The sequence below is a fragment of the Gossypium hirsutum genome, chromosome A06 (assembly GCF_007990345.1).
Source record: "Gossypium hirsutum isolate 1008001.06 chromosome A06, Gossypium_hirsutum_v2.1, whole genome shotgun sequence".
NCBI classification, from domain to species: domain Eukaryota; kingdom Viridiplantae; phylum Streptophyta; class Magnoliopsida; order Malvales; family Malvaceae; genus Gossypium; species Gossypium hirsutum.
Window position 1 is genome coordinate 9,372,333 of NC_053429.1, and position 22,872 is coordinate 9,395,204.

General features: G+C 33.4%; 4 protein-coding genes across 5 annotated transcripts; 2 read left to right on the forward strand and 2 right to left on the reverse strand.

Annotated features, from left to right (window-relative positions):
• The first annotated feature begins 2,615 nt into the window (after positions 1-2,615).
• Positions 2,616-5,859, forward strand: LOC107962572 (heparanase-like protein 3). Its single transcript, XM_016899008.2, is given in 10 exon segments — positions 2,616-3,107; positions 3,398-3,434; positions 3,523-3,672; positions 3,675-3,705; positions 3,794-3,942; positions 4,063-4,293; positions 4,383-4,572; positions 4,661-4,786; positions 5,185-5,284; positions 5,361-5,859. Coding segments are annotated over 10 exon segments (1,635 nt in total). The 5' UTR covers positions 2,616-2,876; the 3' UTR covers positions 5,751-5,859.
• A 1,788-nt stretch (positions 5,860-7,647) lies between these two features.
• On the forward strand, positions 7,648-10,339 carry LOC107963254 (protein SRG1-like). The gene is made up of 4 exons (XM_016899817.1): positions 7,648-7,869; positions 9,484-9,653; positions 9,799-10,087; positions 10,199-10,339. The coding sequence occupies exons 1-4, from the start codon at positions 7,648-7,650 to the stop codon at positions 10,337-10,339; spliced, it is 822 nt and encodes a 273-aa protein (XP_016755306.1).
• Positions 9,615-15,163, reverse strand: LOC107962573 (arogenate dehydrogenase 1, chloroplastic). Of its 2 annotated transcripts, XR_001701684.2 has the most exons (4): positions 13,867-15,163; positions 12,469-13,445; positions 11,951-12,071; positions 9,615-10,144 (listed from the first exon to the last, which is right to left on the reverse strand). XR_001701684.2 is itself a non-coding variant. In XM_016899009.2 (3 exons), exons 1-2 carry the CDS (start codon positions 14,958-14,960, stop codon positions 12,491-12,493), a joined length of 2,049 nt encoding a protein of 682 aa, XP_016754498.2. In that variant the 5' UTR covers positions 14,961-15,163; the 3' UTR covers positions 11,442-12,071; positions 12,469-12,490. The 2 variants fall into 2 exon arrangements, 1 of the variants encoding a protein (XP_016754498.2); XM_016899009.2 differs by lacking the exon at positions 9,615-10,144 and having other exon boundaries at positions 11,442-12,071.
• Positions 15,164-16,773: 1,610 nt separating this feature from the next.
• On the reverse strand, positions 16,774-21,524 carry LOC107962574 (pyrophosphate-energized vacuolar membrane proton pump). The gene is made up of 8 exons (XM_016899010.2): positions 21,134-21,524; positions 19,446-20,020; positions 18,956-19,335; positions 18,786-18,872; positions 18,373-18,703; positions 17,494-17,904; positions 17,336-17,395; positions 16,774-17,248 (listed from the first exon to the last, which is right to left on the reverse strand). Exons 1-8 carry the CDS (start codon positions 21,393-21,395, stop codon positions 17,042-17,044), a joined length of 2,313 nt encoding a protein of 770 aa, XP_016754499.2. The 5' UTR covers positions 21,396-21,524; the 3' UTR covers positions 16,774-17,041.
• Between the last annotated feature and the right edge of the window lie 1,348 nt (positions 21,525-22,872).

Here is a 22,872-nt window from a genome sequence, read left to right on the forward strand (position 1 = left end):
ATTTACTAAAAATATCATACGTTACCAACCCATCAAATATTAACCTCATAAACAATATTGGAAAATAGATATTACCAGAACCTCGTTGGATTCAATAAATTTGATTCGAATTAAATTAAATACAAGATCAAATATATACAATTTCATTTAAGTTAATTTAATATAATTATTGTTTAATTTATATAAATTAAAAACTCTACCACATACGCATGTGTCTGAAAATTATAAATTTAGAACATAAATGTCTATTTAAAAATAACATACAATGAATAATGAAATGTAGGGTTAGAAACTAATTAATAATAACACATGGGATATTTGCATTGTTAAAGTAAAAAATTAGATTAAATTATTTATCATGGTATTGTCATCAATCTTGAGTCAGTGTCGAATTAATTTGTGACACAAACTTAATCAAATATATTATTAATATATACAATTGATAGAGGTAATAAAGTATGCATATTACAATTAAAATGTATAAAAATATTAAAAAGTTTTACTAATGTAATTGGTGTGGATTCAAATCCCACTATATACATATTTTTATTGGTTTTTAAGTGAAAAATACTAAAATGCCCTCAAATAATATTACTTATTTTAATTATGAAAGGGCATTCTCGTAACTTCCAAATTGAGTTGATGATCCGGTTGATGGCGATACCAAGTCAACTAAGGGTTTTATTAATGATATAGATATACAACTGATGGAGTTAATAAAGTGTGCACAATAAAATTAAAATATATAAAAATATTAAAATAAAATTTTAGTTAAGTGGTAAATTAAAAGTTTTACTAACTCAATTGGTATGGATTGAAATCCCGCTATGTAAAAATATTAAAATTCCCTTAAATAATAATATTTATTTTAATTATGAAAGAGAAATCTCGTAGCAATCTAGATGTGTTGATGACAAGATTAAAAATAACACCAATTCAATTAAGAGTTTTATTAATAATATAAGTATATAAATGTTAATATTAAAATAATATTTTTAAAAAGTAAAATAAAAATTTCAAATTAACTGGACACGATCTTCAACGAGTAAATTTTAGCATAGTTCGATGAAACTTTATTTATTTTATGATTGGTCTAAAGGATTGTAGAATGGTGACTTTTTCTTCACATGCAAAGTTGTACCTCATTTCATACACTTTGCTTCAATTACTTTACAGTGATTCGAAATTCGACAAATTTTGGATAAAAATATTAAATTTGAGAAAATAATTTAATTTTAAAATTTTATAATTAAAATATTAGTTAAACTTATCATAAAGTTTGAATTTAATTTAATCTATCTTTAAGTTCATATTATTTTTATTTTATGTAATATGCAAGTTATATTATACGAAAATTGTATATATTATACTATTAAGATAAATATTAAAAATATATGAGTTCAAAATTTTAATTAAAAAAATTACATATATTAGTAGTAAAAAGTAAGCATAATTACTTAAGGTTAAATTCTGTTATGAGTACCTAAATTTTGTAAAAGTTATGGATTTAATTTTGTATTTTGTATTTGGTCATTTTTAGTTTTTATATTTTTTAAATTTTAAAATTTGAGTCCTCACCAAACAATAACTATTAAAATTATGTTATTTTTAAATATGATGCACCAAACATATTATCATGTGTGTAATGCAATGTCAACTTATTATTTTCATATATTACTCACTAAAAATCCAATTAATGAATTAACATCTATCATTCACGTCAAAACCGTGACCTAATTGGAAAAAAAATGGATTAAATATATATCTATACGCATAGTATATGACTAATGGTTGAATTTAACCAAACAAATTTAACTGTTACTATTTAGGTGGGGATTAAAATTTCAAATTTTGCAAACTACATAAACAAACTAACCAATTTAAAAAATAGAAAGACTAAAATTGATCAAATAAAAGTATAAAAATTAAATTTATAATTTTCGTAAAGTACAAAAGCTAATAGCAAAATTTAATCATTACTAAACCTAGCCAAATTTAATTAATTATGTACGATAAATCATATCATAATTTAATTTAGTTCAATTCAACACTCTATTATTTTTATTTTTTTATGATTTACAAAAGGAAAGTAAAATTATAATAATAATAACTTAAAATCAAAACACACTTAAACAATAAATATCTTAATGATCGTATCAGCACAGAATTCAACAACCATTCTAATTTAAAAGGCCCTTCCAACAATTATAATGTACCGAAAAGAATAAAACACGTCATTGAACCCAAAAACTGTATAAAATTTCCCGTGAAATGCACATTAATCAATGCGGATCGCCGACACAATAATCAGATAGAGATAAAATATAGTGCGAAAAAAAAGAAAACAACAGTACATAATTTTAATAAATTAGAGTATGAGTTAGCCGTAGATATATATTATCAAATTATTTTTGAGAATATATTTTGGGGGAATGGGTCTCTGAGACCGTAAGAAAATAAAGATTGCGGCTTCGTTGTTCCTTCTTGCAAAAAAGTAGGCCCTAAATTCTCGACATGCAGCTTGCTTTGTTTCTTAGGTAAGAAAAAATCTTTGCTGTTTTCTTTAAGAAATGTAAAGCCCAAAAATGGTTCCATGTAACTAACGAAAATGACTATCTTAACTTATCCTCCCCACTTCCATTAAACATTTTATTTAATATGCCTCTCTGTTTGCATTTATAGCTCACTTTTCTCAGTAAAGTTTTTATTACTATCCCTTTTTATATATATATATTTTTACATTTTGGCTCCTGTGGATGGGAAACCCTGTTAGGAAGTTCTGAACTTGCCCATTCGTAGAAGAATACTAAAGGGTTTCAAGATCTAAACTTTTGTTTTTCAATTGAATCCAAAGATTGGGTTTTCAGCTTTGGTAGATGGGTTTTTGTTTTTGGGTTTGTTTTGGGTATAGCTTGCTTTTTGTAAGTTTACAAGCTGTTGCTGCAGCTGAAGGGGATGCAATTGTTGAGGGTACTGTTTATATTGATGGGAAAGCTCCCATTGGTACCATAGATGATGATTTCGTTTGTGCTACTTTGGATTGGTGGCCTCCTGAGAAATGTGATTATGGAACATGCAGTTGGGGTCATGCTGGACTTCTCAATCTAGTAAGCCTTTTCTTTTTCAGTTTCATTTGCTCTTTTGAACACTTCACCTAGTTTTGTACAGAAAATATGATATCATTCTGTACAGAATCAAGGATTTCTGCTAAAGAAGAATCTGCATTTTCTATTTTAATTATATATTTTCAATTATGAATTTAACTACTTTATCTCTTGATGGCTTTCATGCTTAGTAAAAGTATTCCTGTTCATTTTTTTTTATAAAAAGCCTATTTCCCAGTTTATAATGCTTGCTGAGATGTGTTTCACTTTCATCCATCTTTTCCTTATTGCAGGATCTTAACAATAATATATTCTTAAATGCCGTGAAAGGTAAGTTATCCTTTCCATTCGGATAGATATTGTAAATAACAAAAACATATATATTTTTTAATTATTTATTAGTCCCTATATTTTTCAGCTTTTTCACCATTGAAGATTAGATTGGGAGGCTCATTGCAAGATAAGGTCATATATGGTACAGATGACAATCAGGAACCCTGTACTTCATTTGTTAAAGACCCTTCTGAGATGTTTGGTTTTACTAAAGGATGTTTACCCATGAAAAGATGGATGAACTTAATGCCTTCTTTGCAAAAGCAGGGTAAATCAAATAATTACGTCCTTTTTTGTTCTTGTATTCCTTGTATGAATATTTTGACCATTAGCTTAACTCAAGTTTCATAATTCAGGGCTAAGATTATTGTTGGACTAAATGCTCTTGCTGGTAAATCTATAAAGCCTGGTGGTTCAGCTGTAGGAGCTTGGAACTACACCAATGCAGAATCTTTTATACGTTACACTGTTGAAAAGAACTATAAAATCCATGGTTGGGAGCTAGGTAAATGATAAGCCTCTTTTTCTTTATAACATATTTGCAATTCTTGTTAGATGATAGATGAGATGGAAGACGATTGATGATAGATTGTAATAACTTATATTTGATATCTTTTGCTTGTAGGAAACGAATTGTCCGGGAATGGGGTTGGAACTAGGATTGCAGTTAATCAGTACGCAGCTGATACAGCAGCTCTACAAAGACTAGTGCAAAAGATATACAAGGATGTTGATTTGAAACCCTTGATCATAGCACCCGGTGGGTTCTACGAGTCAAAATGGTTCAAAGAATTCATCGATAAAACAACCACATCCTTAGATGTGGTCACTCACCACATATACAATCTTGGACCAGGTATAATGTACTTCATCTTGTATAATCTTCTGGGAGCTTTAAGACTTGAAAGAAGGTTCTAACTTGACAATCGTATCCTTTTGTCATAGGAGTCGATACCCACCTTATTGAAAAGATTCTTAACCCTTCTGTTCTTGATGGCATCTCTGGAACATTCAGCGGCCTTCATAACGTCATCAAGAGTTCTGCAACTAAAGCAATTGCCTGGGTGGGAGAGGCAGGAGGAGCTTACAATAGCGGCCGTAATCTTGTTACAAATGCATTTGTGTTCAGTTTCTGGTAAAGTGACAATAACTTGCTATCAAGCAACTTAGGCCTTATGCTGTGATTGATTTGTAAATGATATTACATTGGACATGAAATACAGGTATTTAGATCAGCTCGGCATGGCGTCAAAGTATGATACAAAAACATACTGCAGACAATCACTGATTGGTGGAAATTATGGTTTACTAGACACCTCCACCTTTGTACCAAATCCAGACTACTATAGGTAATTGCTTTGTGAAATTCTTTCATTATGAGACTTACATAACTAGAATTCATTACTACAGTAAAGGAAAATTTTTCTTTCAGCCCTTATCACTGCAACCATTTATTTCCAAATACTTAAAAATAAGCTTTTGATTATTTGTGTAAGAGAAAGAGGGAATGCAAAACTATAAAGACGGTCGTCATAGTAATCAGTGACAATAAATTTCCCTGAAACAGATTGCTACACTATTTAGACTTCTTTTTTGCCTCAAACAACTTGATCAGCCTATCATTTATTCCATTTCACTTCAAAATCTGAGGGTGAGCAAAAGTTATTCATGATTTTGTCTTAGTGGAAAATTTACAGTATGCTATCCAAGCCCCCATATGCATGATACTCTGCTTTCTCCACTGCAGTGCTCTTCTTTGGCACCAATTAATGGGAAGAAATGTCCTGTCTACAAGCTTTGATGGGACCAAAAAAATACGCTCCTACAGTCACTGTGCAAAACAATCAGTAAGTCTCATACCACAATTATGCAGCAGATTATCTTCCCTTTCTTGGTATTTGACCAATGTTTCCTATTTTGCAGGAAGGCATCGTGGTACTATTTATCAACCTTGACAAAAGCACTACTGTCCAAGCTAAACTTGCATTCAATAGTACAATGACCTTGCGACACAATCACGAGTCTCGGACTTTGCGCATTCAGCGCATGTCTTCTAAAAAAATGATTATCGAGCTGCCTCAAATGGTTGATGCTGAAATCAGAAGAGAGGAATACCATCTAACGGCAAAAGATGGAAACTTACAAAGCCGAACCATGCTACTGAATGGAAACATTTTAAGTGTGGATTCATCTGGGAATATACCTCCTCTGAAGCCTTTATATGTAAACTCAGCAAAGCCAATAACGGTCGAACCTTTATCCATTGTGTTCATTCACCTTTCGGATGTTATTCTCCCTGCTTGCAAGGTATAACTCTAAAGGGAACCAAAACCGGTTCCTTATTGCTAATCAAATAAGAACACATTGCAAATGTACCATTTTTATCCACTGAAGAAATTATGGCAACATACTTTTTCCATAAGCCCACTTATTTCCTTTCTTCAACCATATGTGTGTGAATGTAAGTATCTATAATTAAGTCAAATCTCTTGTACAACAAACTTGTCATTAGCCATATAAAAGGCTGTGGGAGAACAAAACCACACAGATCGGTCCATCTGTTAGCAAATGCCAACCAGACGATTCATGAGGGAACAGAAGCTTTTGGTGAGTTAAATGGAAGCATTTGTGTTAGCGAGAGGCCAGGAGGGAAGTGGTTTGGTTTGTGGATAGGGATTTGCTTTAGAAGAACAACACAAACCATTTACCGGAGGAAATAATTAATAATTAGAGAGAAAATAAGTCAATGAAGTCAACAGAAACCATTCTCCTAGGCATGAAAAAACATACGCAAAAGCTTTTTTCGCAAGCATTTTCCTCAGAGACCTTCCCCCCATTCTCTTGCTTCTCTATCCATTATTTTCTTTGCCATCTTTCTTTCTCTTGCAGATGAAGCTATTGTATTAATTATTTGATATATAGTATAACTCACAAGTAGATTGAAAATGCAATAAGTGTTTCATTTTTAATATATTTATTTTTTTACTTACATGTAAGATACATATTGTATTCTCAAAGTTGTTTGTAAAGTCTAGAAACTACTCAGATAATGTATGGGATAAATTTAGTTTAGGCTTCGAAGAGAGAGAGAAAAAAAAGAGTTGGTAAAGAGAAGTGGAAAAAGTTGCAAGAAATAGGTTATAAATGCAAAAGGTAATGGAAAAAATGTACTAATTTAATTAGAATCATAAAAATGTTACGAATGTTTTTTAATGAATGTTCAACCTTTCATATTTCATTTTCCTTGACCTTCCAACTTTCATATTCTTTTATCATATTTTCATATCCATATTTTGTTTATTATTTTTTTGTTTATAATGCATTATCAACACGAGTGCTTACATCAATCCAAAAGCCTTACGTTCTTCGTTAGTTTAGATCAAGGTATGTAGCACATTTTATCAAGATATCCATTATGATAAAATTATTTATGTTTATAGTTTGTTTTATTTTTTAAGGGTTCCACTAATCTCGTAATTTGTTAAAAACTTCTAATATAGTCAAATTACTCTTAATTTATTTTATGACTAAATTGTTGTAATTATTTTTTTTTCTGTTATGTTATTCTTGAAAGTTTTGTTAAGGGATTACTAATGTTTGCTTGAATGTTTGTTAATGAACTACTTATATTTATATTAAATTTATATTGTAGCGATATCATCAATATCGAACCTTACAAAACTTGAATTTGTGGCTCTTGATATTACTGAAAAGAACTATTTATATTGGATGTTAGATGCTGAAATATATTTAGATGCAAAAGACCTTAGTGAAACTATTAATGAAGGAAATGAAGCATCTAGTCAAGATAAGGCCAAAGCTATGATATTTCTTCGTCATCACCTCCATAAAGGACTAAAGATTGAATATTTGACTGTTAAAGATCCACTTGTCCTTTGGAATAGTTTAAAAAGGAGATATGATCATTAAAAATCATAATACTTACTAAAGTTTGCTATGATTTGCTGCATTTGAGATTACAAGATTTTAAATCTGTGAGTGAATATAACTCGGTTATATTTAGAATCACTTCCCAATTGAAATTATGTGGAGAGAACATAACTGATGAGGATATGTTAGAAAAAAACATACTCCACATTTCATGCAAATAATGTTGTCCTTCAAAAAAAAATATCTTGAAAAAGGTTTTAAGAAATATTCTGAATTAATATCTTGTCTACTTGGGGGTGAGCAAAATAATGAACTGTTAATGGAGAATCATGAGTCACGTCCAACTTGCTCTACTCCATTCCCTGAAGCGAATGTGATATCATATAACGGAAAGGATAAAGGCAGCACTTGCAGTCGCGATCGAGGACATGGTCGCAGACGCGGTCGAGGACGTAGACATGAACGAGGTGATCATTTTAGGAATACCCACCAGAAGTGGGATCATAAAGATGGAAAGAATGATAAAAACATAACTGGGAAAGTAAAAAGTTTGTGTTATCGTTGTGAAGGTAAAAATCATTGGTCCTGTACCTGTCATACACCAAAACATCTTGTAAAGAGAGACAAATTTTGTTTGTGAGAATGGCAAAGATGACTATGGCATTATTGGTACAACTCATTTGGAAGCTATTGATTTCTTTACCACCCCTGAAGGAAATAATTGATTTTTTAATTTTATTATTATAGCTTTAAAGTATAAATTTTTATGTAAGTTTGTTATGTTTTTAACATGGTTATTATACTATGTTTTAAACTATTTATGAAAATTTTATATATTTTAAAAATTTACGTGACATTTATTTGTTTTCTTTGAAAAATATGAATACCTCTCAAATTCAATTAGCAACAAATGGTGAAGACTTATGCTTAGCAAACAGTGCAACTACACATACTATACTTAAGAATAAGAAATATTTTTCTCATTTAACAATGCAAAAAGCTAGTATAAGTACTATATTTGGTAGTACCAAAATCATAGAAAGCTACGGTATATTGTTGCCTAGAGGAACTACGTTTCAAATTAATGATGCGTTATACTCTCCTAAGTCTCAAAGAAATTTGTTGAGTTTTAAAGATATTCGCCATAATGGATATCATATTAAGACAATAAGTGAAGGGAATGATGTATCTTCAAATTACGAGTATAATTCAAGAAAATAAAATTATTTTGGAAAAATTGTTTGCACTCTCCTCTGGTTTGTACTAGACGAGCATTAGTACAATTGAAGCAAAGGCTATAATAAGTCAGAAGTTTACTGATGACTTTATTATTTGGTATGACCGGTTAGGCCATCCCGGTTCAAATATGATGCGGAAAATTATTGACAATTCATGTAGACATTCATTGAAGAGCCAAAAGATTCTTCAAGCTAATAATTTTTCATGTGACGCTTGCTTTCAAAGCAAATTAATAATTCGGCCATCACCAACCAAGATAAACTATGAATCTATCACTTTTCTAAATCGGATACAAGGACAAATCAATATAGATTTATAGTAATAGTGAATAATAAGAATAAGTAATACAACGATTTCGAACTCTATTTAGAATCAAACCACCGATATTTTATGGTTTTACTCGATGCTTTGACTAGATGGTTGCATGTGTCCTTGTTATCAACTCGAAACATGCTGGTGAATTTACTTCCCAAACTTTTAATGATTTTTGTATGTCTATTGGGATAAATGTTGAACATCCTGTAACACATGTTCATACACAAAACGATCTTGCTGAATCATTAATCAAACATCTTCAATTGATTGCAAGACCATTACTTATGAAGTCAAAACTTCCAATTTCTACTTGGGGGCATGCCATACTACATGCAGCATTACTAATTCGAGTCAGGCCAAGAAGTTACCATAAGTTCTCCTTGTTACAAATGGTTTTTGGTTAAGAACCAAATATTTCCCATCTGATAACTTTTGGTGTATTATATATATCTCGATTGCTCCACCACAACGCTGGCTCCTCAAAGAAGGTTAGGAATATATGTTTCGTCCTTTTAAATAAATGTGTTGTGTGTCTGGCTATTGGCCATGGGATTTCCAATTCGTCCATGGAGTTGCAAAACAATTTTTTGGACTCCCACAGGAAGAGAAGCTGAAAAACTCAAGAGCAGCTAATGAGGTGGAGGGTTATGGCCATGATCTGATAGTCTCAGAAAGACAAGTTCTTGACTGGAACACTCGCTTATTTCTTAGGGTATGTCCTGAAAATCAAAGAAACCTCAATCTCTCGCCTGAAAACCCACATAATTTCAGGTATAACAACTTACACTTAAAAGCACAAAAGGAATTTTGGGGCCAAAATTTGTGGATTTGTGATGTAGTTGCTGTCTAATAGTTTGTGATTTATGATATTTCTATTTTCTTGAACAACTGTGTACTATTAGTTGAATACTTGCAGGGATATCTTGCATGCATACTCCCCCAAGGTAAAGCAAATGATGGATCTTCCCTTTAAGGCCATGGCTAAATCACTTGACTTTGAAAAGAATAGTTTCTCGGGTCAGTTTGGAGACAACACTGCAATGCAAGTGAGGTTCAACTTCTATCCACATTCGGATAGATCAGGTGTGACAGTCTTATTACAAGACGAAGAAGTGGAAGGCCTTCAAATTGTCAAAGATGGGGCATGGATCACAGTTCCTCGCATCCCTCGTGCTCTTGTTGTCAATCTTGGTGACCAAATGCAGGTATGAACTTTTAACATTAAGCACTGAAATCTTGAATCTGTATAATACAGCATTGAGCTGCAAAAGAAAATGAAGTATGGAATTAGTAGAATATGTTGTGAATGGATGCAGATAATGAGTAACAGGATATTCAAGAGCCCTGTGCACAAGGCGGTGACTAACACAGACAAGCCAAGGATATCTGTGGCAATGTCTAATGAAGCAGAGGTAGATAAGGATATTGGACCTGTGGAAGCCTTGATAGATGATTAGAGGCCAAGGTTATACAGGAATGTGAAATATTATGCTTCTTTTAACTATGACTGCTTTCAGAAAGGCAAAGTAGCACTTGAGGAAGTAAAATTTCATGCATAGAACTTGCAAGGATTAAAGGCTATTTTTAGATTTGATGCATGCCTTTTGAAGCATCAAGTTTAATCATATATACTATACATAATATGCTTTTGACTAATGCTTTTATCGAAGTAAATTAGATACCAACTATATTAACAAATTCAAAAAATAAATAAAACAAAATTACTATAGAATGTAAAAGTGAGGTATACATATCTTTAAAATCATGCACCTATACATACAACACATGTTTTTAACGTTTAATTTTTATTTATTTTCACCTTTTTTTTTAACTTGAAGAATAAAGATAGCAACTTAGAATTTTTTTTTTAAAAAACTTCAATTTTCATAAACATGCAAATGTTATTTTAACATGAAAATACTATTAAAATTTGCAGTTATTCAATTTATAAAACTGTCCAAGTTTACCTTGTAACTTCTTTTTCCTATTTTTGATTGATCGATTTATTTTTATTTTCTCCTACATTGTTTAACAATACCATTATTACTCAGATTTCTTATATTGGAGTATAACTGATACTGGTGTTCAGGTTTGAGCTTTGACTATTAAGAAATAAATAGTAATGATAAAAAGAATAAACTACAAAAATTATAGTTTTCAAATATTCATAAAATACTATAAATAATATTTTTAATATAAAGTAATTTCAGATAAAACTAATGAATTGAATAAATCAGCTAAAAATATGTATAAGCATGAGGTGCATACGCCAGCAATTGTTGGTTCATCATATCTCATCTAGGCTTGAATGCTAAACAACAGAAGTTACCTTCGACACGGCTGAAGGGTAACGTTTAAGTTAATATTACCCTGAAGTTACAACTTACAAGATTAGAAATGCTCCAATGAGAATGGTTTTAAACAAGGTCCTAGTGTATGCCTAAAGAATGCTAATCACCAACAGTAAGAGACATACAGAAAAAGATTCAGACGTGTCTGTGATGAGAAACATCCATTGTGCAAGTAGCTTGAGTAGAAAAATCATACTGGAGACTAAACTACTAGCAATAACTCAGTAGCATCAGTGGATTCTCTCTTATATATAATAATCACCACAATGAAATGTGGAATATTATCTGGCACAGCTCCTACACTCAACAAAATGGAGTGGCAATGCTACAGAAATATAAGTGATACAACAATGGCCACCTCCTTTACAAAGAATAATAGAAAATAAAAACAAACTGCTACCTCCTACAAAGGGATAACTCAGGATCTGGTAAACAACTACAGTCAAGACAAAATTTTGATTGAAGCATCATATTCCTGGGGCCCTACGTCACTTGAAATCAAATCACCTATATTTCTTTCATTATTATGATTTATCACCAATGCCAACTTCTGACAATTCTTCCTGTCCTAATGTTCTGTATCTCAGTGCTCATATTTATTTTATAGTCTACAACTACAATTTCCTTATTATTCAGAAACAGACCCTCTTGTAGGCATCATTTGCTTCCCGAAGTACACTAGAAATAAATCTATAAATAAATAAAAAGAAACTTCACTTTTGCAGCAACGATGACGTGCATGGGGTTCGTACACCATTAACAAGTCCTTCACCTGCTGATTCCAGTGAGCAGTAAGAGACCCGATCACCATAATGTAGAAATAACATCAAGTGAAATCCTTCACAAGTAAAAAAATGCCAAATCAATACCAGAATGATAGAATGATAAATATCTAATTAACAGATATATAAATATATACATAAATAGACACATACGTATACAATGTATCCATCAAAATTATACTAATAAAAAGGGAAGACAGGAAGAGATACAGCAACATAGAGTACGTGAGATAACCTGCAATAAGATAAATTTACAAACTTAAACAGTTGCCAGAGGCAATACTTCCATGCCCTCAAGCAAGCAAGACTTTTGAGGATCAACACTAAAGCCTTGATTTTAAGAAATTTTAGCTTAAACAGCCTTTTGATCTTTTGAGAGTCAAATAGATATTAAAATGGCCTAAAAGTAGTAGTACAAACTACATCAAGATAAAGATTAACAATATAACTTACGGATAAAAACAAAAACATAGAGCTAGCTGATTTTAACACTCTCCGGAGAAGATGAAAGTGCTGCACCATTTTTCCTAACTGATTTCTCCTGCAATACCTCAAGCTTCTCTGAATCTCCAAACAGTTCCTTCCGAAGAACACCATGCAATCTACCAAAGAGCTGCTTCTTCAATGACTCAAACGCAAAATCCATTCTCTCAAGCTGTTCCATAGCATTTACATTGTACATGAAAAGCCCATAATAAAGCTCAAAGCTGTCGCCTGCTGTATTCTCCACCAACTTCAACAGAGTCTCGTAACCTTTTGTGTTAATTGGTGTAGACTCCAACTGCAGCTTCTCCAAAACCCTGCCCATCGTATGGGTAATAAATTGAGAACCTGCCGCATGCCAATCATGTTCTGCACATGTCATCTCCACCATTCGGCATCCTTCTCTTGCAAAAATATCAAGGAAACTATTACATCGAGCTACCCGTCTTTCATCATTTCCAATCCTCACCTTATCAAAAACAAAAGGAAGCTCGTTCCATCCATTTTTACCACTTTCAGGTCCAAACATGGGATGTGTGCATAGAATATCAAACTCTGGCGGTAAATGTTGAAGAAACAAATTCCTTGGAAACTCCTTCACTGATAGTACATCAACAAACAGAGTACTTCTCTTCAATCTCTGAAAAGGCATTGACTTGAGAACTTTTTCAGTCGAAAGAATCGAGGTACACAAGAGAATAACTTCAGGATGCTCTTCACAGAGGTCATTAGCATCAGAGAAGAAAGAAACCCCCAATTTCTGAGCTGCATCTCGATAATCAGTTCGAGAATAGGCTAAAACAGAGCGGCCCTGACGAGCCAGAGTCTTTGCAAGGAACTGGCCAAAGTTTCCAAATCCAACAATCGCCACCTTGAGCTTTGAATTGTCATCAACACTTCCCGATATCTTTCCTTTAAATTCATAAGGTATAGTAACATCTTGATATCTGAAAGTTCCAGTAAAAGACAGTAAATATATTATACAATTTGCATCACAATAATCCCAACTTACTCTCTCCCTAGCACTTTTAAAGGTCTATTAATCCTAGATCTATTATAAACTTCACAAATTATTATGCATTTAATACGAAATTAACCATGTCAAGGAAGAAAAAGGATACTAAAATCCTTCATTCCTAGCAATTCAGGCCATGATCTTAATATTAAACGACTATCAAAACAAAAGCATTAACCATAAACAGCCTGTACAACCAAGAAAAATTCTAAATTCTCTGTGATGTTCCTTATTCACCTTCAATTGATATAGAAAGTCTTCAGTCTAGAAGCTAAAAGAATAGTTACTATCTATGCCATGCATGTTGAATTGAACAAAAAATTAAAGAAACAAACGTGACATCCAAGAAATACCTCAAAGCATTTGAGCTGAAAGCCGATGCAGCACCATTTTGGTAACTACTATCATGCACACTCTTTACCTTCTCTCCATTGTCAAACAACTGTTTCCTCACAACGTGATGCAGCCTACCAAAAAGTTCATTCCTTAAAGCATCAAAGGCCAAATCTAACCTCTCCACCATCTCCAAAGCACTCTTATTATACAGAAACAACCCGTAATACAAATCAAAGCTATCCCTACAAGTATTCTCAACCAAATCCAACAAAGTCTCATAACCCTTTGTATTAATCGGCGTTGACTCCAACCCCAACATGTCTAACACTCTTCCAACCGTGTGTGTCATAAACTGTGACCCCGCCGCAAGCTTGTCGTGCTCCTGGCAGCTCATTTCCACCATTTTACACCCTTCACTTTGAAAAATTCCAAGGAATTGTTCACATCTTTGAACCCTGGAGAATTCGTTTCCGATTCTAACCTTTTCGTAAACAAAGAAGAGGTCTTTCCAGCTTTGCTTGGCGCTTTGTGGTCCGAACATGGGATGCGAACAAATGATATCGAAATCAGGAGGCAAGGAATCGAGGAGTAGATTCCTGGCGAACTCTTTGACGGATAAAACATCGACAAACAACGTGGAGCGTTTAAGTCTTTGTAAAGGAAGACTTCTCAAAACTTGTTCGGTTGAGATAATTGAAGTAGAAAGGAGTATAACTTCTGGGTGTTGCTCACATAAGTCGTGGGGGTTTAAGAAGAAGGAAACTCCCAGTTTTTTGGCTACGTGGGAATAATCGGATCTCGATTGGGCTAAAACTATGTGGCCTTGAGAAACAAGAGTTTTAGCAAGGAACTGGCCGTAGTTACCGAAGCCAATGATGGCAATCTTGAGGGTGGAAATGGGTGGTGCATGGTCTGGGTGGGATTGGGATGTGGGATTGGTGGAGGAGCATTTGACATGGAGTGGTTTAACGGAATGGACAAGTACGGGTTTTGTTATTGAAGGTGATGTTGGAAGGAAAGAGAGGTGTTGGAGGAAAGGTGGAGAGGAAGAGGAAAGAAAAGAGAGAGAGGGCTTGGAAAGGGACGGATGGAGACAATGATGAGTAATCATGACTTGTTTAGCAGAAAGGAAATCTCTGCTTATGCACCTAAAATTGGCAATCGGCAGCAACCGGCGAAAGAGGGCTGACCCTGAGACCCTTTCGACTATGGGTGTGTCCAAAATCAGCAATGAACTTAAGATTTCAAGGGGTACTGTTTTAGCGGCCCTAGAGAAAGAGGGAGCGGCTGCAGCACCATTGTTTTTCAAAAGCTAATGATTTTAGTTATTCAACTCCACAAAATTACAAAATTATTATTAAATAATTTAAAAGTTTTTATTTAACTCATTTTTTTCATTTACTGTTTATATATACAAATAAAAATTTAATAATTTTATTCTCCGATAACGCTGACTATCAAATTAACTTAAATTTAAGGTATATTATTTTACTTGTCATTAGATACTAATATATCATATTAATTATCGAATTGTTACTTAAAACTTACTAATTAGGCTTAAAAATAAAACTCAACTTCTCAATTACTTAAATAAAAACTTTTAAATAATTTATTAACCATTTTGTAACATTTTTAAAATTGAGTGACTAAAACATAAATTCGCTAATAGTATAGTCAATGCCAAATTTACCCAAATTTTTAAAAGTCAATGCCAACTTCAAAAAAAGTTAAACTGTACTTTTAAGTACATGTACTTTCAATATATTTAAAATTTAGTTTCCTTACTTTTATTTTAAGAAATTTAATCTCTTTATTTTTTAAATTTTAAAATGGAAGTCTAATTGTTATTAGTATTAAATTTTTTTATTAAATTCAGATTTATTGCAATATTATTTTTTTCATTACATAACTATTAAGCAGGGAGAAGCAAGAAATTTTCTTTAGGGGAGCGAAATTAAATTATATATTTTTTACAGTAGTAAAAATGCAATTTCATTATTTTATAGCCTATATTTTTATAATTTTTAAAGGATTAATTTTATCATTTTTAGAGGGTCAAAATGTAATTTATCATTATTAATTTAAGATTTTACAAATTATAAAGAGACCTAATTGGAAAATTTTTCATTTTAGAGGGTTGGAGCCTTGTCAGCCCCTGACCCCACCCTTGCTACTAAGTGAGTATTTTTCTTATTTCAAAATTTTACACCAACAAATTTAATAAAAACATAATAGTGCTAATAATTGGACCAAAATTTTGAAATTTAAAAAGTAGAGAGACTAAATTCTTAGAAATAAAAAATATACTAAATTCTAAATTTACGAAAAATACAAGAACTTATAGCATATTTTAACCAAAGGAAAAATAAATCATCATTTAATTTAAAAATTTATAACTGGTATAATAACACGAAAAAAATAATTTAGACATGAATTACAATAGTTAAACATGAAATAAAGAATAATTAATACATATTTAAACTTAATATTAGATAAAAGAAATTAAAAATAAATCACGAGAAAGATTAAATTAATTTATTATTAACCCATATTAAAAAAGATTTAAGAATTTTGATAATTTAAGTTGGAAAAGTTATGGAAATAAATTTTATTTGTAAGTTGTGATTAAAGTTAGCCTAATCTATGTAAGATATATTTTAAATTTTAAAGAAATAATTTTTCACCATAATTATTTAAAGGTCGATTTTGATTTTGTGTCACGTGCCATTTCGATGCCACAGAAAAGGAGATTTCAGCAAGGATTATTTCTTCAATTATTTTTATTTAAAAAAAAGTCATATAAGCTTGGTAGAATGTAGATAGGTCTAGCAAGTAAAACAGCACTTTTCCCAGTGGATTAAAAATGATGGCTTCATTTGTCATACACTCAATTGTTGAGTTTTGCCTGCAATTTATAACATGAATTTCAGAGCAATACAAACAAAACGCCTTCTTCCATGGAACAAAAGAAAGTGACAATACAGTTCTTAACTCTTTTCTAGATTGACCATTATCATAGTCATCATCATCATTGATTTCATTGTCAACCCTTTACAAGGGAAAATTTTCGCTATAGATTCAACCTTTAAGAGGATATGTCAAAATGTGCTACACACTAAAACTATACTTACGAAAAAAAAAGGAGATTTGGAAGAGAACCGGCAGACTGGAACCGTTTTTGTGTTCTTTTACTTAAAATATCTTGAAAAGCAGTCCACCGTGTGTGGCGAAGAAGGGTGCAAAGACAAGTGATTCAACAGCCATTAGCTTGATGAGGATGTTCAGTGATGGTCCGGATGTATCCTTTAAAGGGTCCCCAATGGTGTCACCGATAACAGCTGCCTTATGTGGTTCTGATCCTTTGGGACCAAGAGTTCTTGCATGTTCTGAAGCACCGGCCTGCATTCCACAACAAAGTCCACACAAAATATAATAGAACCATTAACTTCAAAACATCAAAATTACAGTCAGTCAAATCATGGATACCTCGATATACTTCTTAGCATTATCCCAAGCACCCCCTGTGTTCGATGCGGAGATAGCAATCTATAAATATTACCAAGACAGAAACAACTTAAAAATGATCCTTTTGTAGGAGAATCACAAGGTTGTGGTGACCCGATATTAAGACTTGTTAACATTACCTGGACGCCAGAGACGAGGGATCCAGCGAGGACACCAGAGAGAGTTTCAACACCAAAAAAGATCCCAACAATAAGGGGTGTGAGCATAACTAGCGCACCAGGTGGGATCATTTCTTTGATGGAAGCATCAGTAGAGATCTTAACACAGGTAGCATAGTCTGGCTTAGCAGTGCCCTCCATGAGACCTGGGATCGTGTTAAATTGCCGACGCACTTCCTCAACCATCTTCAAAGCAGCACTTCCCACACTCTTCATGGTCATAGCAGAGAACCAGTAAGGAAGCATTGCCCCGACAAGCAACCCAATAAAAACTTTAGGGGTCAATACATCAACTGTTGAAATAGCAGCACGGCTCACAAAGGCACCAAAGAGGGCAAGGGACACAAGGGCTGCTGAACCAATGGCGAAACCCTGAAAAGAAATTAGGAGTGTACAAATGAATACCCATTATCACCGTAATGCAAAAATATAGATCACATTTTCTTCAAGCAAGCAAACACATAAATGCTACGTGAAGCAAAAAGAAGTGCAACTACATTACAGGCCTTAGTACAACAATTAGTTCTCAACAGACAAACCAAAGAAGAAAACAAAGATGCTCAAGCAGTAACAGTTTCAAGGGCAAATCTCTTAGTAAGTAATCAAAATATAGAATAAATGTTAAAGTTCAATTTACACTAAAGCAAAAAATAAGGACTTGGAAAAGCAAACACAAGCTGGCTTCAAGGGACAAATGCAACATTTTTGCAAAGACATCAATGCCAACCAAAACACTAAAACCTGCATTAGAACTTGTTATGCCAATGCAATCCAGAGGTGACATAAATCAAACAAGCAGAGAAACTGTATGCCCGGTACTTCAGCGAAAACAAATCAAACCTTTCCAATAGCAGCAGTGGTGTTTCCTGCAGCATCAAGAGCATCAGTTCTCTCTCGAATTCTGTGGCTCATGCCAGCCATCTCAGCAATGCCTCCAGCATTATCACTGATGGGACCATAAGCATCAATAGCCAATCCAGTAGCTATGGTGCTCAGCATTCCAAGGGCAGCAACAGCAATGCCATACATAGCTGCAAAGCTGAAACTAACAAAAATACTGATTGCAATGGCAAAAATAGGAATAATGCAAGACTTGTAACCCAAAGCAAGGCCGAAAATAACATTAGTCGCTGCTCCAGTCCTGCAGGAATCAGCAACGTCTTGTACAGGGCTGCAGGAGAAAGTACACAGTTAAAATCAATGACAACAAAAGATAGTCCAAGAGAAAAATAGATACCATCCAGACTAATTACCTGTATGCATTGCTAGTGTAGTACTCGGTTACAAAACCGATAATTAGGCCAGCCCAAAGACCAACAGCAACACATAAGAATAGCTGCCTGCAGATGGAATTCAATGTCACACTCATTCTAATGCAAGCATATGATGCTATTTCTCAATGAAAGAAGCACCAAGAGTTTACCAATTCTTCACAGCTTTCTGATCTCCAAAATTGAAAATGGTAAAGGAAGATGGAAGAGCTACCCAACTAACAATCCCAATTCCGATAGTCATGAGAACAGTGGAGATGATAAGCTGCCTCTTTAATGATGGCTCAATTTCCTTAACAGCCTTGATCTCAAAGAAATCAGTAGCAAATAAGGTGGTGATTAAACAAACAATGATACCAACGGAACTTATAATGAGAGGATATAACATCGGAGTCAATTCATGATTGATGCCAAAAGAAGAGATGGAAGCGACAACAAGTGCAGCACAAGATGATTCAGCATAGGACCCAAAAAGATCAGATCCCATCCCAGCGATATCACCAACATTATCCCCAACATTGTCAGCAATCACCTGAAAACAGGAAAGCAACTCAGCGACAAGTGAAAACCCAACATGAGGAACCAAAACTCAATTTCATAATTCTAAGTGCCATAACATGTTAGTAGATACAAGTTACTTACAGCTGGGTTTCTAGGGTCATCCTCAGGAATGTTCCTTTCCACCTTGCCTACAAGATCAGCACCCACATCAGCAGCTTTTGTATAGATGCCTCCACCAACTCTTCCAAAAAGCGCCATGGATGAACCTCCAAGTCCATAACCAGTGATTGCCTCAAAAAGACCACCCCAGTCATCACCATAGTAGAGCTTGAATAAGTTGATGGCAATGTAAAGCACCAAAAGACCATTTGCAGCAAGAAGAAAGCCCATGACAGCACCAGATCTGAATGCAGTAATAAATGCCTTCCCAACTCCCTTTCTTGCCTCCAGGGTGGTTCGAGCATTAGCATAGGTAGCAATTTTCATCCCAAGAAAGCCAGAAACTACTGAAGTGACAGCACCGAGCAAGAAAGATACTGTGCTGAATATAGCAGTGGCAAGAGCAGGTTTGCACATCTTAGATTTGTCATAAGTGCAAGGCTGGCTCTTTGTGCTGAAACCCTCTACCGAGCCAAGGAAAAGGAAAATCAAGATTGCAAAAGCAACCATGAAAATGCCAACATACTGGTACTCGGTGAAAAGAAATGAGGTTGCTCCTGCAAACTCATAAGTCCAAAATTAGCTAATGGGGAAAGTCTTCTCCAAAATTAACAACAGAAAAGGCAATAAACAGAGCAACTAAATGTAATCCAGTAATCCCTTGCAAGAAAAGTACTATATTAGAAACATCATCTACAGAACAAGCTAGAGTTTTCTTATTACCGTCCTCACTTAATTCTTTGATGCAATGTACCAAAACAATAAAATAAAAGATAGAACCGAAATAATTCCTCTCAAAACAGAAAAATAGTTGCATTTTCCAATACAACCTTTTGTTGACGGCAAATTTAAAAATATTGAATCTATATATACTTTTGTTTTTAAGAACAGTAACCTATAAACACAAAAATAAAGTGTAAAGCAGAAACGAACTTGGAAATGTTAAACCAAAAAGTAACTTAGTATGTTACAATCTTAGAAGCACAAAAATGATTCCAAAGCATCTCACTTTCCAAAAGTAAAATAAAGTGCTAAAGCATATAATATCATGAAATAGTGCAGCATTTGCTGAAATCAGCTTTTACTCTGACAATCATTCATGTATGATACATTTAACGCAAAAACACAATCTTTTTTCTTTTTTAGAGAAGGAAGAAAACAAAGTAAATAAACCATCCAACTTTTATATATTTGTTAAGTAAGGCTTTCAGAGTAAACAAATTGAAGGGTTCTGGCGACTGAAAACTTGATTCAGTGCAGCCCCATATGAAGTAGGAATTCCAGATCTGGTACAAGCAAATACAAACCTCAAGAAATACAAACACTTAGGACAGGAAAACATCAAGAAATACAAACCTCGTGCTCCAAAAATCTTTCTTCTTCCCAGTGATGATTCATAAAACAATATCAAATTTTATACAGACAAACCAAAAACACCACCAACCAAACATAAAAAAAGAACTCAAAGATTAGAAAAAGATCTTGAAGTTCAGAACACCAAGAAAAGTCTCGTTTTTCTTCAGAAAGACGAACCATTTCAGCTTAACTAATTCCAACATGCAAAGACGGGAACCCAACATAAAAATTATAAAAAAGTCCAAAAGAATCCACTTTTCAAGAAACCCAGACCTCAAAAACATGTAAAAAGAAGGGTTGAAAAGAGCAAGAACCTTCAGATATGGCGGTCTGAATTTCAGCACATTTAATAACAACATTATGGTCATTAAGACCTTCTTCTTCTTCAATGAGGTAATCGGAATAGCCGTTTTTCCCACCCGCACCGTTGTTACCGGGGGAACCCGAGTCTCGACCCGGGGAGAGCTTCACCTTGGAAACAAGAAGCCATTGTACAAGAGAAAAGGCAATTCCAATAACGGCGCAAACGGGGATCAAGATCTCAGCTCCGAGATCTGGCAAAATCGAAGACCCCATATTGACCACCCTCCTAAAGAAATGAAAAGAAAAGAAACGACCGACGCGAGAGACAGAGAGAGAGAGAGAGAAAAGAGAGTACTATTTTCCAATGAAAGGAAAAATGGGAGAGAAATGAGAGTTTATATACACGCAAAGGGTATAGTCGAAAACTTTAAAATATAATAAATTAAATCACAAATTAAATATTTTTCTTTTCTTTTCTTTTTTTTATAAAATTGTAAGAAGTGGAAGGAAAGTTTTACATTTACAAATTTAAGTGGTGAAAATCACTTTTGTTTTTTACCTTTATTTTGGGGGATTATGTGGGAATTTTACAATTAAAATTAATTTAGGACCGAAGTCTTTTTTTGTTATTATTTAGAAATGTAATTAATAATTTCGTTTGACAACTTTGTGTTCAAACTACTTGCCATAATTGATAGTGATTACTTGGCTAAAATATGATTATTTCCAAATATTCATCTTACAACTTAACTAATTATTTTTTTATAATTTCATTCTAATGGTTAATGTTGATATCACATTGTGATTGTCACTGTAACTCTGACGGTTTATTTGATGGGCATAGAGACGTAAGTGATTGTAAGTAATTCAAGTTTGGAGGAGGAAGAAGAAGAAGGGTTTTTATATGTGAGAATTTGGGAGAAGAGAGAGAGATTTTGATTCCTTTGCCTTAGATGGTCTTATAAAAGACGATGTTGATTCTTCTAGAGACATCATGTGTCCTTCCCTCATTAATTTCATATTTCCTAAAGCTTAGTCGACCTATTGACCTCCCTTCCTCCTAGGTATGGGTTGTTATGTTAGGAAAACGGGTAAATACAATGTATGGATGGCAAGTATTATATCCTCACCAGGAATGTGGTTCTCACAACAGGTGCTTGCCATGCTAAAGATCTGTGAGGGAGAGAGGTCATAGAGTCTTGGTCGATAAAGTCTTGATATTGTAGTTCTCTTTAGCTCGCGAGACAGCTTGTGAGGTTGATGGTTACAAGCTGAGCTCATAGGGGTGTAAATGAAACATTGGTGCTCGCAAGTTACTTGAGTTCAACTCAAAAAATTCAAACGAGACTTGATACAAATTTAAACTTAGCAATACTTGACTCAAATGACTCGTGAGCTTTATCAAGCTTTTCATATTTTTATATTATTAAATTATATTATTACCCTTGATATATATTATTAACCCTAAGCTTATTTATTGAGTAGCTTGAACTTAAGAATAGATGTTCGATCAAGCTCGAGCCAAGTATTGAGCTCCCAAGTTTGAGTCGATATCGAGTTCAAGCTTAGCAATATTTAAATTCGTTTAAGCTCAATTACATCTTTAGAGCTCACAAAATAGAAGTATAACAATAAATTATGTGAAAAAAATAAAAAAATATACAAATGCTCTAAAAATTGACTCCAACATTTACTTCAATAATTAAATATATCTTTTTCACTAAAATAATAATTTTAGAAAAAAAACAAA

Excerpts from the sequence above, each read along its gene's own strand:
- LOC107963254 (XM_016899817.1), top strand. The coding sequence starts at position 7,648 with ATGGAGAATCATGAGTCACGTCCAACTTGCTCTACTCCATTCCCTGAA. Across the intron at positions 7,870-9,483 it reads ATAAAAACATAACTGGGAAA|GAAGAGAAGCTGAAAAACTC; the intron begins GTAAAAAGTTTG and ends GGACTCCCACAG. Across the intron at positions 10,088-10,198 it reads ATCTTGGTGACCAAATGCAG|ATAATGAGTAACAGGATATT; the intron begins GTATGAACTTTT and ends GAATGGATGCAG.
- LOC107962573 (XM_016899009.2), bottom strand. The coding sequence starts at position 14,960 with ATGATTACTCATCATTGTCTCCATCCGTCCCTTTCCAAGCCCTCTCTC. Across the intron at positions 13,446-13,866 it reads TTCAGCTCAAATGCTTTGAG|ATATCAAGATGTTACTATAC; the intron begins GTATTTCTTGGA and ends TGGAACTTTCAG.
- LOC107962574 (XM_016899010.2), bottom strand. The coding sequence starts at position 21,395 with ATGGGGTCTTCGATTTTGCCAGATCTCGGAGCTGAGATCTTGATCCCC. Across the intron at positions 18,873-18,955 it reads CAGAAAGCTGTGAAGAATTG|GCAGCTATTCTTATGTGTTG; the intron begins GTAAACTCTTGG and ends TTCCATCTGCAG. Across the intron at positions 17,905-18,372 it reads CCACTGCTGCTATTGGAAAG|GGTTTCGCCATTGGTTCAGC; the intron begins GTTTGATTTGTT and ends ATTTCTTTTCAG.